The following is a 17500-nucleotide window of genomic DNA, read 5'->3' as shown; positions in this document are numbered from 1 at the left end:
GAACTTAGTAACGATCACAGAGTTCTCCTTGATCTCTGGAACACAACAACAACAACAACAACAACAACAACACACAAGAGAGGAAAAGATCTGGTCAATCAGCTACCGGAGAGATATAACATAGGCCTACTATGTTAATAATAATAATTATTTATTTATTATTATCTAATTTATAACATTTTTGACATGCGTTTTTCTGGATTTTTTGTTGTTGTTATTCTGTCTCTCACTGTTCAAATAAACCTACCATTAAAATTATAGACTGATCATTTCTTTGTCAGTGGGCAAACGTACAAAATCAGCAGGGGATCAAATACTTTTTTCCCCTCACTGTACCTACAGATGTAGGATCTTCATTTGATTACTCTTTTGTTGCTGAGAATATTCCTGCACGGCAGGAAATGCAAACTTTTAGTGTATTCGATGTTTAATTAAAAAAATTTAATTTAAGCTTCTAAAAACGTTGCAATTTCCACTTTACAATCTATAAACCCCTACCATTAATTATAATCCACATAATAATTCAAATTTCCTGTTGCTGGAGGATTATTTTCCTGCTGCAGCAAACTGGCTCAAATTAAGATCCTACATCTGTATGATGACAACAACAGATTTTACAGCGTAGCGTAGCATAGCGTAGCGTAGCGTAGCATAGCGTAGCATAGCGTAGCATAGGATACAACAACTAGAGGATGTAAATATGGCTAGTCACTGACCTTCCTTAATGTTTTGGACCCAGACACTCCTACTCTCATAACTGGGAGCAAATACATAGAGAGTACTGGAGTCATACACCACCTGGGGGGGAAAGAGACAGAGAGAGAGAGAGACAGAGAGACAGAGAGACAGAGAGAGAGAGAGAACGAGAGAGAGAACGAGAGAGAGAACGAGAGAGAGAACGAGAGAGAGAGAGAACGAGAGAGAACGAGAGAGAACGAGAGAGACAGAGAGAGAGAGAGAGAGACAGAACGAGAGAGACAGAGAGACAGAGAGAGAGAACGAGAGAGACAGAGAGAGAGAGAGAGAGACAGAACGAGAGAGAACGAGACCACCATTAACACTATACACTAATACACCACCCAGACTAATACATAGAGAATACTGGAGTCATTTACCACCTAGTTGAGAGAGGGGGGGGCATCTACTCATCATATTGGCTATGGGGGGGGCATCTACTCATCATATTGGCTATGGGGGGGGGGGGCATCTACTCATCATATTGGCTATGGGGGGGGGCATCTACTCATCATATTGGCTATGGGGGGAGGGCATCTACTCATCATATTGGCTATGGGGGGGGGCATCTACTCATCATATTGGCTATGGGGGGAGGGCATCTACTCATCATATTGGCTATGGGGGGGGGGGCATCTACTCATCATATTGGCTATGGGGGGAGGGCATCTACTCATCATATTGGCTATGGGGGGGGGCATCTACTCATCATATTGGCTATGAGGGGGGGGGGCATCTACTCATCATATTGGCTATGGGGGGGCATCTACTCATCATATTGGCTATGGGGGGGCATCTACTCATCATATTGGCTATGGGGGGGGGCATCTACTCATCATATTGGCTATGGGGGGGGCATCTACTCATCATATTGGCTATGGGGGGGCATCTACTCATCATATTGGCTATGGGGGGGGGGGGGGGGGCATCTACTCATCATATTGGCTATGGGGGGGGCATCTACTCATCATATTGGCTATGGGGGGGGGGCATCTACTCATCATATTGGCTATGGGGGGGGCATCTACTCATCATATTGGCTATGGGGGGGGCATCTACTCATCATATTGGCTATGGGGGGGGGGGAGGGCATCTACTCATCATATTGGCTATGGGGGGGGGGCATCTACTCATCATATTGGCTATGGGGGGGGGTATCTACTCATCATATTGGCTATGGGGGGGAGGGGCATCTACTCATCATATTGGCTATGGGGGGGAGGGGGGCATCTACTCATCATATTGGCTATAAATGTAACACCACACCTGGAAAGGGTATTTGTTCTGACACGGTATGACTCCTCCTTCAGTCTTCACAATCTCCACACACCGGACTCTCTGCAGGTCGATGGACCCCTTCTGGAACTTTCTCTGTTAACAACCAACAGAGAGACAGACCACAGGCAGGGGTTGGACAGGACAGACCACAGTCAGGTGTTGGACAGGACAGACCACAGTCAGGTGTTGGACAGGACAGACCACAGTCAGGTGTTGGACAGGACAGACCACAGTCAGGTATTGGACAGGACAGACCACAGTCAGGTGTTGGACAGGACAGACCACAGTCAGGTGTTGGACAGGACAGACCACAGGCAGGGATTGGACAGGACAGACCACAGGCAGGGATTGGACAGGACAGACCACAGTCAGGTGTTGGACAGGACAGAATACAGGCAGGTGTTGGACAGGACAGACCACAGGCAGGTGTTGGACAGGACAGACCACAGTCAGGTATTGGACAGGACAGACCACAGGCAGGGGTTGGACAGGACAGACCACAGTCAGGTGTTGGACAGGACAGACCACAGTCAGGTGTTGGACAGGACAGACCACAGTCAGGTATTGGACAGGACAGACCACAGGCAGGGGTTGGACAGGACAGACCACAGTCAGGTGTTGGACAGGACAGACCACAGTCAGGTGTTGGACAGGACAGACCACAGTCAGGTGTTGGACAGGACAGAATACAGGCAGGTGTTGGACAGGACAGACCACAGGCAGGTGTTGGACAGGACAGACCACAGGCAGGTGTTGGACAGGACAGACCACAGTAAAACACCACGTACAGTGGGGAGAACAAGTATTTGATACACTGCCGATTTTGCAGGTTTTCCTACTTACAAAGCATGTAGAGGTCTGTAATTTTTATCATATGTACACTTCAACTGTGAGAGACGGAATCTTAAACAAAAATCCAGAAAATCACATTGTATGATTTTTAAGTAATTAATTTGCATTTTATTGCATGACATAAGTATTTGATACATCAGAAAAGCAGAGCTTAATATTTGGTACAGTAACCTGTGTTTGCAATTACAGAGATCATACGTTTCCTGTAGGTTTTGACCAGGTTTGCACACACTGCAGCAGGGATTTTGGCACACTCCTCCATACAGACTTTCTCCAGATCCTTCAGGTTTCGTGGCTGTCGCTGGGCAATACGGACTTTCAGCTCCCTCTTTTGGGTTCAGGTCTGGAGACTGGCTAGGCGACTCCAGGACCTTGAGATGCTTCTTACGGAGCCACTCCTTAGTTGCCCTGGCTGTGTGTTTCGGGTCGTTGTCATGCTGGAAGACCCAGCCACGACCCATCTTCAATGCTCTTACTGAGGGAAGGAGGTTGTTGGCCAAGATCTCACGATACATGGCCCCATCCATCCTCCCCTCAATATGGTGCAGTCGTCCTGTCCCCTTTGCAGAAAAGCATCCCCAAAGAATGATGTTTCCACCTCCATGCTTCACGGTTGGGATGGTGTTCTTGGTGTTGTACTCATCCTTCTTCTTCCTCCAAACACGGCGAGTGGAGTTTAGACCAACAATCTATATTTTTGTCTCATCAGACCACATGACCTTCTCCCATTCCTCCTCTGGATCATCCAGATGGTCATTGGCAAACTTCAGACGGGCCTGGACATGCGCTGGCTTGAGCAGGGGGACCTTGCTGCAGGATTTTAATCCATGACGGCGTAGTGTGTTACTAATGGTTTTCTTTGAGACGGTGGTCCCAGCTCTCTTCAGGTCATTGACCAGGTCCTGCCGTGTAGTTCTGGGCTGATCCCTCACCTTCCTCATGATCATTGATGGCCCACGAGGTGAGATCTTGCATGGAGCCCCAGACCGAGGGTGATTGACCGTCATCTTGAACTTCTTCCATTTTCACCAAGCTGCTTGCCTATTGTCCTGTAGCCCATCCCAGCCTTGTGCAGGTCTACAATTTTATCCCTGATGTCCTTACACAGCTCTCTGGTCTTGGCCATTGTGGAGAGGTTGGAGTCTGTTTGATTGAGTGTGTGGACAGGTGTCTTTTATACAGGTAATGAGTTCAAACAGGTGCAGTTAATACAGGTAATGAGTGGAAAACAGGAGGGCTTCTTAAAGAAAAACTAACAGGTCTGTGAGAGCCGGAATTCTTACTGGTTGGTAGGTGATCAAATACTTATGTCATGCAATAAAATGCAAATTAATTACTTAACAATCATACAATGTGATTTTCTGGATTTTTGTTTTAGATTCCGTCTCTCACAGTTGAAGTGTACCTATGATAAACATTACAGACCTCTACATGCTTTGTAAGTAGGAAAACCTGCAAAATCGGCAGTGTATCAAATACTTGTTCTCCCCACTGTATAAACAAAATGCCCAGAAGTAGATTTGTGAATTATTTTTTATTTATATATATATAAAAAAACTATTTTTTTTTTGCTAAAAGACTGGGCAAGAAAAGTTTATACTAAACATCTGAATAGAAAAAATATTTACTTTTAATTTGATGTTTTTTTGTCTGACTTTTAAGTCAAGAGTACTTATTATTTTTAAGGCAATCAGTTGCCACAAATATTTTAAGTTTGGTGGTAAATGATTTTGAGTTGTAACAAGTCTATGTTTTTGAGTTATGGGTAATCAGAAGATTGATTGAAAAAACTAATAAATGTTAAGTTAATGAAACATAAATATCCTGAGTTTTCATGCTTGAAATTATTAAGTTCTCTTGAGTTATTGCAATGAGAAAGATTAATAAATATTCTGAGTAGCATAAACTGAAAATGTTTGAGTTGGCTTAAATCAGTAAATTTAATTTCATTATAATTTTAAATTACATTTAACATGAACTCCAAATATATAAGCGATGATATACTCAACATTTTGAGTTTATGAACTCAAAAAAAATTGTGGCAACTGATTGCCTCACTTTTTTTAAGTTCTGCTAACTTATTCGGGTTTACAGTGTATGTGTCTGCTACTCTCACCTCTGCTCTGAACTCATAGTATGTGAGCTTGGTCTTGGTGAGGACGAACACCCTCTCCTTGTAGTTCAGCGGCGATGTTAACCTCTTCTGTTGAGACCGCTTGATCAGGGTCTCCTTCAATAGCGTGTCAGCACTCATCTTGGACCTGCCCACTCCCTCCACTCTGCCATCGAATACTGACTGGACCCACCAAAGGCTGGAGAATAGAACACAATCCAAACATGTTGTCAAAATGTTTCTACATGAAGGTGTTTTATCTGATTGAAAAACAATCCCGGGCACTTTGCCCTTTGGTAGGCTGTGATATCAGCTATGAAGCAATCCGATAGTGGTGCAGTCAGCAGAAGTCCTCTCTCTTCTCACTAGATACAGTGGGGGGGAAAAAGAATTTAGTCAGCCACCAATTGTGCAAGTTCTCCCACTTAAAAAGATGAGAGAGGCCTGTAATTTTCATCATAGGTACACGTCAACTATGACAGACAAATTGAGAGAAAAAAAATCCAGAAAATCACATTGTAGGATTTTTTATGAATTTATTTGCAAATTATGGTGGAAAATAAGTATTTGGTCACCTACAAACAAGCAAGATTTCTGGCTCTCACAGACCTGTAACAACTTATTTAAGAGGCTCCTTTGTCCTCCACTCGTTACCTGTATTAATGGCACCTGTTTGAACTTGTTATCAGTATAAAAGACACCTGTCCACAACCTCAAACAGTCACACTCCAAACTCCACTATGGCCAAGACCAAAGAGCTGTCAAAGGACACCAGAAACAAAATTGTAGACCTGCACCAGGCTGGGAAGACTGAATCTGCAATAGGTAAGCAGCTTGGTTTGAAGAAATCAACTGTGGGAGCAATTATTAGGAAATGGAAGGCATACAAGACCACTGATAATCTCCCTCGATCTGGGGCTCCACGCAAGATCTCACCCCGTGGGGTCAAAATGATCACAAGAACGGTGAGCAAAAATCCCAGAACCACACGGGGGGACCTAGTGAATTACCTGCAGAGAGCTGGGACCAAAGTAACAAAGCCTACCATCAGTAACACACTACGCCGCCAGGGACTCAAATCCTGCAGTGCCAGACGTGTCCCCCTGCTTAAGCCAGTACATGTCCAGGCCCGTCTGAAGTTTGCTAGAGTGCATTTGGATGATCCAGAAGAGGATTGGGAGAATGTCATATGGTCAGATGAAACCAAAATAGAACTTTTTGGTAAAAACTAAACTCGTCGTGTTTGGAGGACAAAGAATGCTGACTTGCATCCAAAGAACACCATACCTACTGTGAAGCATGGGGGTGGAAACATCATGCTTTGGGGCTGTTTTTCTGCAAGGGGACCAGGACGACTGATCCGTGTAAAGGAAAGAATGGGGCCATGTATCGTGAGATTTTGAGTGAAAATCTCCTTCCATCAGCAAGGGCATTGAAGATGAAACGTGGCTGGGTCTTTCAGCATGACAATGATCCCAAACACACCGCCCGGGCAAAGAAGGAGTGGCTTCGTAAGAAGCATTTCAAGGTCCTGGAGTGGCCTAGCCAGTCTCCAGATCTCAACCCCATAGAAAATCTTTGGAGGGAGTTGAAAGTCTGTGTTGCCCAGCGACAGCCCCAAAACATCACTGCTCTAGAGGAGATCTGCATGGAGGAATGGGCCAAAATACCAGCAACAGTGTGTGAAAACCTTGTGAAGACTTACAGAAAACGTTTGACCTGTGTCATTGCCAACAAAGGCTATATAACAAAGTATTGAGAAACTTTTGTTATTGACCAAATACTTATTTTCCACCATAATTTGCAAATCAATTCATAAAAAATCCTACAATGTGATTTTCTGGATTTTTTTCCCTCATTTTGTCTGTCATAGTTGACGTGTACCTATGATGAAAATTACAGGCCTCTCTCATCTTTTTAAGTGGGAGAACTTGCACAATTGGTGGCTGACTAAATACTTTTTTCCCCCACTGTAAATACATCCTTTACCCTCCCTTATAGAGCTCCAGAGCGCTCGGGACCTCAGACTGGGGTAAACAGGACAACGACCCTAAGCACACAGCCAAGACATCGCAGGAGTGGCTTCGGGACAAGTCTCTGAATGTCCTTGAGTGGCCCAGCCAGAGCCCGGACTTGAACCCGATCGAACATTTCTGGAGAGACCTGAAAATAGCTGTACAGCGACGCTCCCCATCCAACCTGACAGAGCTTGAGAGGATCTGCAGAGAAGAATGGGAGAAACTCCCCAAATACAGGTGTGCCAAGCTTGTAGCGTCATACCCAAGATGACTCGAGGCAGTAATCGCTGCCAAAGGTGCTTCCACAAAGTACTGAGTAAAGGGTCTGAATACTTATGTAAATGTGATTTCAGTTCATTTTTTATACATTTGCAAAAATTTCTAAAAATCTGTTTTTGCTTTGTCATTATGGGGTGTTGTGTGTAGATTGATGAGGGGGAAAAACACAATTTAATCCAAGTTTAAAGTCAAGGGGTCTAAATACTTTCCGAATGCACTGTATATGTATCCAAAGCCACCACAGGATGTTCCATTCCCCTAAAAACAAACTGATAGTATCCATACACACGAGTAGTCCAGTATGCTGTACAGTGTATTCTCAGAGGGGCTGACTTGGTTTCAGATGCACGCTGACCTACTCATGCTTGACAATGTGTGTGTGTGTGTGAGAGAGTGCGAGTGAGAGAGAGAGCGAGAGAGCGAGTGAGAGAGAGAGAGAGAGAGAGAGAGAGAGAGAGAGAGAGAGAGAGACAGAGAGACAGAGAGACAGAGAGACAGAGAGACAGAGAGACAGAGAGACAGAGAGAGAGAGAATTAAATGGACATTTGGCAACCCATCCCTTACGGGATTGATTGACACAAACAAACATCACAATTATTGACTGTGATTTTTAGCAGACGCTCTTATCCAGAGCGACTTACAGTTAGTGAATACATATATATATATATTTTTTTATACTGGCCCCCCGTGGGAATCGAACCCACAACCCTGGCGTTGCAAACGCCATGCTCTATCAACTGAGCTACATCCCTGCCGGCCATTCCCTCCCCTACCCTGGACGACGCTGGGCCAATTGTGCGCCGCCCCATGGGTCTCCCGGTCGCGGCCGGCGGCGACAGAGCCTGGATTCGAACCAGGTTCTCTAGTGGCACAGTTAGCACTGCGATGCAATGCCTTAGACCACTGCGCCACTCAGGAGCTGTTTGAATGTTTTGGTGTTCTGTGCACCACATAAATACAATAATAATCAATACATAGTCAATAACGTTATCCAAGGAATAATTATTTCCCTAGAGCTGTAAAAATATATCAATAATTACATCCTGAACAATGAAACAGAGGTTCAACCCAGTCTGGCTCAACGAGAACATTCAAGTGGGAGACAAGCCTGTAGATAGTGGGAGACAAGCCTGTAGATAGTGGGAGACAAGCCTGTAGATAGTGGGAGACAAGCCTGTAGATAGTGGGAGACAAGCCTGTAGATAGTGGGAGACAAGCCTGTAGATAGTGGGAGACAAGCCTGTAGATAGTGGGAGACAAGCCTGTAGATAGTGGGAGACAAGCCTGTAGATAGTGGGAGACAAGCCTGTAGAGAGTGGGAGACAAGCCTGTAGAGAGTGGGAGACAAGCCTGTAGATAGTGGGAGACAAGCCTGTAGATAGTGGGAGAGAAGCCTGTAGGTAGTGTGTGTGTGTGTGTGTAGGTAGTATGTGTGTGTGTGTGTGTGTGCGTGTAGGTAGTGTGTGTGTGTGGGTGTGTGTGTGTGTAGGTAGTGTGTGTGTAGGTAGTGTGTGTGTGTGTGTGCGTGTGTAGGTAGTGTGTGTGTGTGTGTGTGTGTGTGTGTGCCTGTAGATAGTGTGTGTGTGTGTGTGTGTGTGTGTGTGCGTGTGTGGGTGTGTGCGTGTAGGTAGTGTGTGTGTGTGTGTGTGTGTAGGTAGTGTGTGTGTGTGTGTGTGTGTGTGTGTAGGTAGTGTGTGTGTGTGTGTGTGCGCGTGTGTGTAGGTAGTGTGTGTGTGCGTGCGTGTAGGTAGTGTGTGTGTGTGTGCGTGTGCGTGTGTGTGTGTAGGTAGTGTGTGTGTGTGTGTGTGTGTAGGTAGTGTGTGTGTGTGTGTGTGTGTGTGTGTGTAGGTAGTGTGTGTGTGTAGGTAGTGTGTGTGTAGGTAGTGTGTGTGTGTGTGTGTAGGTAGTGTGTGTGTGTGTGTGTGTGTATAGGTAGTGTGTGTGTGTGCGTGTGTGTGTAGGTAGTGTGTGTGTGTGTGTAGGTAGTGTGTGTGTGTGTGTGTGTGTGTGTGTGTGTGTGTGTGTGTGTGCAGTGTGTGTGTGTGTGTGTGTGTAGGTAGTGTGTGTGTGTGTGTGTGTGTAGGTAGTGTGTGTGTGTGTGTGTGTAGGTAGTGTGTGTGTGTGTGTGTGTGTAGGTAGTGTGTGTGTGTGTGTGTGTGTGTAGGTAGTGTGTGTGTGTAGGTAGTGTGTGTGTGTGTGTGTAGGTAGTGTGTGTGTGTGTGTAGTGTGTGTGTGTGTAGGTAGTGTGTGTAGTGTGTGTGTGTGTGTGTAGTGTGTGTGTGTGTGTGTGTAGGTAGTGTGTGTGTGTGTAGGTAGTGTGTGTGTGTGTGTAGTGTGTGTGTGTGTAGGTAGTGTGTGTGTGTGTGTAGGTAGTGTGTGTGTAGGTAGTGTGTGTGTGTGTGTGTGTGTGTGTGTGTGTGCTGCCACCACCATGTTTCATTGTAGGGATGGTTTCACGTTTCCTCTAGACGTGAGGCTTGGCATTCAGGCCAAAGAGTTCAATCTTGGTTTCATCAGACCAGAGAATCTTGTTTCTCATGGTCTGGTAGTCTTTTACGTACCTTTTGGCAAACTCCAAGCGGGCTGTCATGTGCCTTTTACTGAGGAGTGGCTTCCATTTGGCCACTATCATAAAGGCCTGATTGGTGGAGTGCTGCAGAGATGGTTGTCCTTCTGGAAGGTTCTCCCATCTCCACAGAGGAACTCTGGAGCTCTGTCAGAGTGACCATCAGGTTTTTGGTCACCTCCCTGACCAAGGCCCTTCTCCCCCGATTGCTCAGTTTGTCCGGGCGGCCAGCTCTAGGAAGAGTCTTGGAGGTTCCAAACTTCTTCCATTTAAGAATGATGGAGGCCACTGTGTTCTTGGGGACCTTCAATGCTGCAGACATGTTTTGGTAACCTTCCCCAGATCTGTGCCTCGACACAATCCGATCTCGGAGCTCTATGGACAATTCCTTCGACCTCATTGCTTGGTTTTTGCTCTGACATGCACTGTCAACTGTGGGACCTTATATAGACAGGTGTGTGCCTTTCCAAATCATGTCCAATCAATTGAATTTACCACAGATGGACTACAATCAAGTTGTAGAAACATCTCAAGGATGATCAATGGAAACAGGATGCACCTGAGCTCAATTTCAAGTCTCATAGCAAAGGGTCTGAATACTTATGTAAATAAGGTATTTCCGTTTTTTCTATATAAAAAAAAAAGTTTTCGCTTTGTCATTATGGGGTATTGTGTGTATATTGAGGGAACACGATTTATTTTATCCATTTTAGAATAAGGCTGTAACGTAACAAAAACCGGGTAAAAAAAGAAGGGGTATGAATACTTTCAGAATGCACTACATATCTGGTGGACTTTCTGGAATAAGGACAAGCGTGTATTGTGTGTAGTGTGGCGCTTTCAGTGAACGTTATCTCCCTCAAACTTCTTTCATACTTTATCTTTGCTGACCGCTTCTATTCATACAACCGCAGTAATTTACATAGTCAAGTTCCAGGCTAGTCTAAAGACATGTTCCTACTTTGTATTTGTGGTAAATGCTGACCAAATCAAACATGCTTTACGCGCGGACATAGGCAGTAGGCGACCCACAGTGCGAGAAGACACCTGCGGCGGTGTAGTAAATCTCCGTAGCCTATTCCGTTCCCTTCCAGACAGAAACCCGGTAGCTAGGCGACATACCTATTCTCGCAACTCAAGTGTTGTGTCGACATCTCGTTTACTGCACTGAAAGTAGCCAGTCGTTTCACCCGCAGTTTCCCGAAAAGCGCGATTTTGCCTAAAATTAGATTAGTTGCGGCCTAAAATTCCAATATCATAAAAGGACATGCTCCTTACCTTGTCTTCCGAGAGTGAACGTACGAGCTGCTGTTCTTCTGACTCAATCACTGACCGTCACAATGTCGCCAGCAGAACCAGGAAGCGGCAGACAGACAGAGCTGCCGCTTTCCTAACCCCGATGGCTGGGGTGCAATAATATTGCCTGACGACTCAAACTGAAATCTTCCGCTGCTCTGTAGCCGTCATCAAAAACAACTGGGAACTTGTAATTCTCCGACTTCAGTTCTTTCAAGACAAATGGGAACTCGGGAAAAAAACGAGCTCCGATTGGGGAAAATCGTATAGAACAGGTCATCCAACTCAGAATTCCAAGTCGAGAACTCGGGTCTCTTTCTAGAGCTCTTTCCGACCTGATCGATCACTGACCTCATGCTTTGACCTCGTTTTTCCCCCCCTGAGTTCCCAGTTGTCTTTAAAGCACAATATGTTTGCTACAGATTAGTGATGGGTCGTTCGTGAACGAAGGGCTCTTTTTGAACGGAGCTTCTTGATGAACGTCGGGAAGCGAATCACATCGGTGAAAGAGCTCCCTGATTTTCATACTTGCCTACATCTTTGAGCTCAAAACAACGATTATATGCAGATCAATTACTAAATAATTATCTAAAGAGGGTGAATCTTCACTGCAGAAACAATCAATAGTGGGGAGAGGCTAATTTTTGCAGTGCATTAAAAATAGATGATCTAATAATTTGGACAGGTATAAAAATGTATTTGAACACGATTTTTTCATGGTTCTAGCAAAGACAGTACAGCAGGGTTCTTCAATTCCGGTCCCGGAGGGCCGAAACCCTTCTGTTTTTTATTTCTACCTGGTAGTTAATTGCACTCACCTGGTGTCCCAGGTCTGAATTAGCCCCTGATTAGAAGGAGAGGATGAAAAACAGAGGTGTTTCGGCCCTCCAGGACCGGAATTGAAGAACCCTGCAGTACAGTATGAAGATAGGGAGCAACTGTTCTCCAATAGAAATCGGATCACAAGCGTGTAGGCGATGTCACGGCGACGTTGGCTAGCTAAACTCATGCACAGAAACTCATAATCGGGTCAAATGGCTGAACTGTGCATGTGCAGGCTGTCAAATCAAAGGCACGCCTTCAATATAAGTTTTTTTTTTTTTTTTTTACGAAAATGAAAACATGTCAGTTTGTCACTTTCATGAGTTTGGAGTAATAACATATTCAACTACTTAAGACGTGGGCTCGAATCTAGGTTGTGCCTTTAGATTTCGAGAAACATTAACAACTAAGGAAGAACGTTACACTTCTCTCATTGACTTCTCTAACCCGAAACACCGGCCCTGTCTGCTTCGCTAGCTTTCCAGGAAGTCTTGCGATGTTGCGCCTCTGGGTTTAGAAACTCTGTGGTTCTAGCCTGGATACATTTTTAAGCGTTTTGAATGAATGAGCCTGCTCTTTTACGTAAATGGAGCCGGAAAGACGTGGAAGACGCCCATCACTACTACATATGTCAGTCAGTCTGATGTGATTGTTTAAATATACACATTTTTGGTCTGATCCCCGTTTACGTCATGACGTATTTCATTAAACTGTACATCAACTTCATGCAATCTCGTTCCGCTACTGGACAGAGAGTTTAGAATAGGGTTTCATTTTGGGAGATTACAAAATATGACCTTTTCATTCAAGACAGGAGAAACATACAGTTGAAGTCGGAAGTTTACATACACTTAGGTTGGAGTCATTAAAACTCGTTTTTCAACCACTCCACAAATGTCTTGTTAACAAACTATAGTTTTGGTAAGTCTGTTAGGACATCTACTTTGTGCATGACACAAGTAATTTTTCCAACAATTGTTTACAGACAGATTATTTCACTTATAATTCACTGTATCACAATTCCAGTGGGTCAGAAGTTTACATACACTAAGTTGATTGTGCCTTTAAATAGCTTGGAAAATTCAGGACAATGAAGTCATGGCTTTAGAAGCTTCTGATAGGCTAATTGACATCATTAGAGTCAATTGGAGGTGTACCTGTGGATGTATTTCAAGGCCTACCTTCGAACTCAGTGCATCTTTGCTTGACATCATTGGAAAATCAAAAGAAATCAGCCAAGACCTTAGAAAGAATATTGTTGACCTCTACAAGTCTGGTTCATCCTTGGGAGCAATTTCCAAATGCCTGAAGGTACCACGTTCATCTGTACAAACAATAGTACGCAAGTGTAAACACCACGGGACCATGCAGCCGTCATACCGCTCAGGAAGGAGACGCGTTCTGTCTGCAAATCAGTGCAAATCAATCCCAGAACAACAGCAAAGGACCTTGTGAAGATGCTGAAGGAAACCGGTACAAAAGTATCTATATCCACAGTAAAACGAGTCCTATATCAACATAACCTGAAAGGCCGCTCAGCAAGGAAGAAGCCACTGCTCCAAAACCGCCATAAAAAAGCCAGAATACGGTTTGCAACTGCACATGGGGACAAAGAAAGATCATACTTTTTGGAGAAATGTCCTCTGGTCTGATGAAACAAAAATATAACTTTATGGCCATAATGACCATTGTTATGTTTGGAGGAAAAGGGGGTGGCTTGCAAGCCAAAGAACACCATCCCAACCGTGAAGCACGGGGGTGGCAGCATCATGCTGTGGGGGTCCTTTGCTGCAGGAGGGACTGGTGCACCTCACAAAATAGATGGCATCATGAGGAAGGAAAATTATGTGGATATATTGAAGCAACATCTCAAGACATCAGTCAGGAAGTTAAAGCTTGGTCACAAATGGTCTTCCAAAGTCAAGGTTTTGGAGTGGCCATCACAAAGCCCTGACCTCAATCCTATAGAACATTTGTGGGCAGAACTGAAAAAGCGTGTGCGAGCAAGGAGGCCTACAAACCTGACTCAGTTACACCAGCTCTGTCAGGAGGAATGGGCCAAAATTCACCCAACTTATTGTGGGAAGCTTGTGGAAGGCTACCCGACATGTTTGACCCAAGTTAAACAATTTAAAGGCAATGCTACCAAAAACTAATTGAGTGTATGTAAACTTCTGACCCACTGGGAATGTGATGAAAGAAATAAAAGCTGAAATACATAATTCTCTCTACTATTATTCTGACATTTCACATTCTTAAAATGAAGTGGTGATCCTAACTGACCTAAAACAGGGAATTTTTACTAGGATTAAATGTCAGGAATTGTGGAAAAACTGAGTTTAAATGTATTTGGCTAAGGTGTATGTAAACTTCCGACTTCAACTCTATTGTTTCAGTTGATAATAAAACATGTTCAGTTTAATCACTTTTTCCTCAACTTATTTCTATAACTTTTTAGCAAGTCAAGCTATCTTACAGAGCAGCTAGCTAACCAGCTAAAAGCTAGGCTACATTGCAGCTAGTGACCACCACCTAATAATTATCATTAAACAAACGATTACCATCACATTAAACTGAAACGGGAGGCAACAGTCATGAAGTATGATTGGCTTAACGGCGTATATGTATTGTTTTTAACATACTATGAAAATAGTACTCACTTATAGGATTGGGTAATTGATTACAGGTTACAAGCTGACCCATAAACCAATGGTAGCCAATGGGACGATCTCCAATATGAGGCCTTAAACGTGTCTATATGTGTGGTGTATACTAGTGGTGGTAGCCATGTATACTAGTGGTGGTAGTCATGTATACTAGTGGTGGTAGCCATGTATACTAGTGGTAGCCATGTATACTAGTGGTGGTAGCCATGTATACTAGTGGTGGTAGCCATGTATACTAGTGGTGGTAGCCATGTATACTAATGGTGGTAGCCATGTATACTAGTGGTGGTAGCCATGTATACTAGTGGTGGTAGCCATGTATACTAGTGGTGGTAGTCATGTATACTAGTGGTAGCCATGTATACTAGTGGTAGCCATGTATACTAGTGGTGGTAGCCATGTGTACTAGTGGTGGTAGCCATGTATACTAGTGGTGGTAGCCATGTATACTAGTGGTGGTAGCCATGTATACTAGTGGTGGTAGCCATGTATACTAGTGGTGGTAGCCATGTATACTAGTGGTGGTAGCCATGTATACTAGTGGTGGTAGCCATGTATACTAGTGGTGGTAGCCATGTATACTAGTGGTGGCCATGTATACTAGTGGTAGCCATGTATACTAGTGGTGGTAGCCATGTATACTAGTGGTGGTAGCCATGTATACTAGTGGTGGTAGCCATGTATACTAGTGGTGGTAGTCATGTATACTAGTGGTGGTAGCCATGTATACTAGTGGTAGTAGCCATGTATACTAGTGGTGGTAGCCATGCATACTAGTGGTGGTAGCCATGTATACTAGTGGTGGTAGCCATGTATACTAGTGGTGGTAGCCATGTATACTAGTGGTGGTAGCCATGTATACTAGTGGTGGTAGCCATGTATACTAGTGGTGGTAGCCATGTATACTAGTGGTAGCCATGTATACTAGTGGTAGTCATGTATACTAGTGGTGGTAGCCATGTATACTAGTGGTAGCCATGTATACTAGTGGTAGCCATGTATACTAGTGGTGGTAGCCATGTATACTAGTGGTGGTAGCCATGTATACTAGTGGTGGTAGCCATGTATACTAGTGGTAGCCATGTATACTAGTGGTGGTAGCCATGTATACTAGTGGTGGTAGCCATGTATACTAGTGGTGGTAGCCATGTATACTAATGGTGGTAGCCATGTATACTAGTGGTGGTAGCCATGTATACTAGTGGTGGTAGCCATGTGTACTAGTGGTGGTAGCCATGTATACTAGTGGTGGTAGCCATGTATACTAGTGGTGGCCATGTATACTAGTGGTAGCCATGTATACTAGTGGTGGTAGCCATGTATACTAGTGGTGGTAGCCATGTATACTAGTGGTGGTAGCCATGTATACTAGTGGTGGTAGCCATGTATACTAGTGGTAGTAGCCATGTATACTAGTGGTGGTAGCCATGCATACTAGTGGTGGTAGCCATGTATACTAGTGGTGGTAGCCATGTATACTAGTGGTGGTAGCCATGTATACTAGTGGTGGTAGCCATGTATACTAGTGGTAGCCATGTATACTAGTGGTAGTCATGTATACTAGTGGTGGTAGCCATGTATACTAGTGGTGGTAGCCATGTATACTAGTGGTGGTAGCCATGTATACTAGTGGTGGTAGCCATGTATACTAGTGGTGGTAGCCATGTATACTAGTGGTGGTAGCCATGTATACTAGTGGTAGCCATGTATACTAGTGGTAGTCATGTATACTAGTGGTGGTAGCCATGTATACTAGTGGTAGCCATGTATACTAGTGGTAGCCATGTATACTAGTGGTGGTAGCCATGTATACTAGTGGTAGCCATGTATACTAGTGGTGGTAGCCATGTGTACTAGTGGTGGTAGCCATGTATACTAGTGGTGGTAGCCAAGTATACTAATGGTGGTAGCCATGTATACTAGTGTTGGTAGCCATGTATACTAGTGGTGGTAGCCAAGTATACTAATGGTGGTAGCCATGTATACTAGTGGTGGTAGCCATGTATACTAGTGGTAGCCATGTATACTAGAGGTAGTCATGTATACTAGTGGTGGTAGCCATGTATACTAGTGGTAGCCATGTATACTAGTGGTAGCCATGTATACTAGTGGTGGTAGCCATGTATACTAGTGGTGGTAGCCATGTATACTAGTGGTGGTAGCCATGTATACTAGTGGTGGTAGCCATGTATACTAGTGGTGGTAGCCATGTATACTAGTGGTGGTAGCCATGTATACTAGTGGTGGTAGCCATGTATACTAGTGGTGGTAGCCATGTATACTAGTGGTAGCCATGTATACTAGTGGTAGCCATGTATACTAGTGGTGGTAGCCATGTATACTAGTGGTGGTAGCCATGTATACTAGTGGTAGCCATGTATACTAGTGGTGGTAGTCATGTATACTAGTGGTGGAAGCCATGTATACTAGTGGTGGTAGCCATGTATACTAGTGGTGGTAGCCATGTATACTAGTGGTGGTAGCCATGTATACTAGTGGTGGTAGCCATGTATACTAGTGGTGGTAGCCATGTATACTAGTGGTGGTAGCCATGTATACTAGTGGTAGCCATGTATACTAGTGGTAGCCATGTATACTAGTGGTGGTAGCCATGTATACTAGTGGTGGTAGTCATGTATACTAGTGGTGGTAGCCATGTATACTAGTGGTGGCAGCCATGTATACTAGTGGTAGCCATGTATACTAGTGGTGGTAGTCATGTATACTAGTGGTGGAAGCCATGTATACTAGTGGTGGTAGCCATGTATACTAGTGGTGGTAGCCATGTATACTAGTGGTGGTAGCCATGTATACTAGTGGTGGTAGCCATGTATACTAGTGGTGGTAGCCATGTATACTAGTGGTGGTAGTCAT

At 44.3% G+C, this 17500-nt stretch overlaps 1 protein-coding gene across 1 annotated transcript in view; it reads right to left on the bottom strand.

Annotated features, from left to right (window-relative positions):
• The window catches only part of LOC311112731 (tyrosine-protein kinase Tec-like), a 37364-nt gene extending 26163 nt beyond the window's left edge, over window positions 1-11201 (bottom strand). Inside the window, exons 1-5 of the mRNA XM_084155859.1 lie at window positions 11121-11201; window positions 4982-5177; window positions 2002-2106; window positions 717-798; window positions 1-35 (exon numbers count right to left, since the gene is read on the bottom strand). The exon at window positions 1-35 is cut by the window's left edge and continues 94 nt beyond it. Of these exons, the coding sequence (XP_084011985.1) occupies window positions 1-35; window positions 717-798; window positions 2002-2106; window positions 4982-5119 (360 nt within the window). The 5' untranslated portion in view covers window positions 5120-5177; window positions 11121-11201. The remainder of the gene's footprint in view (window positions 36-716; window positions 799-2001; window positions 2107-4981; window positions 5178-11120) is intronic.
• Window positions 11202-17500: the final 6299 nt, after the last annotated feature.

The sequence above is a fragment of the Coregonus lavaretus genome, assembly GCF_964263955.1.
Source record: "Coregonus lavaretus genome assembly, chromosome: 39".
NCBI classification, from domain to species: Eukaryota; Metazoa; Chordata; class Actinopteri; order Salmoniformes; family Salmonidae; genus Coregonus; species Coregonus lavaretus.
This window is presented reverse-complemented; position numbering and strand designations above follow the sequence as displayed.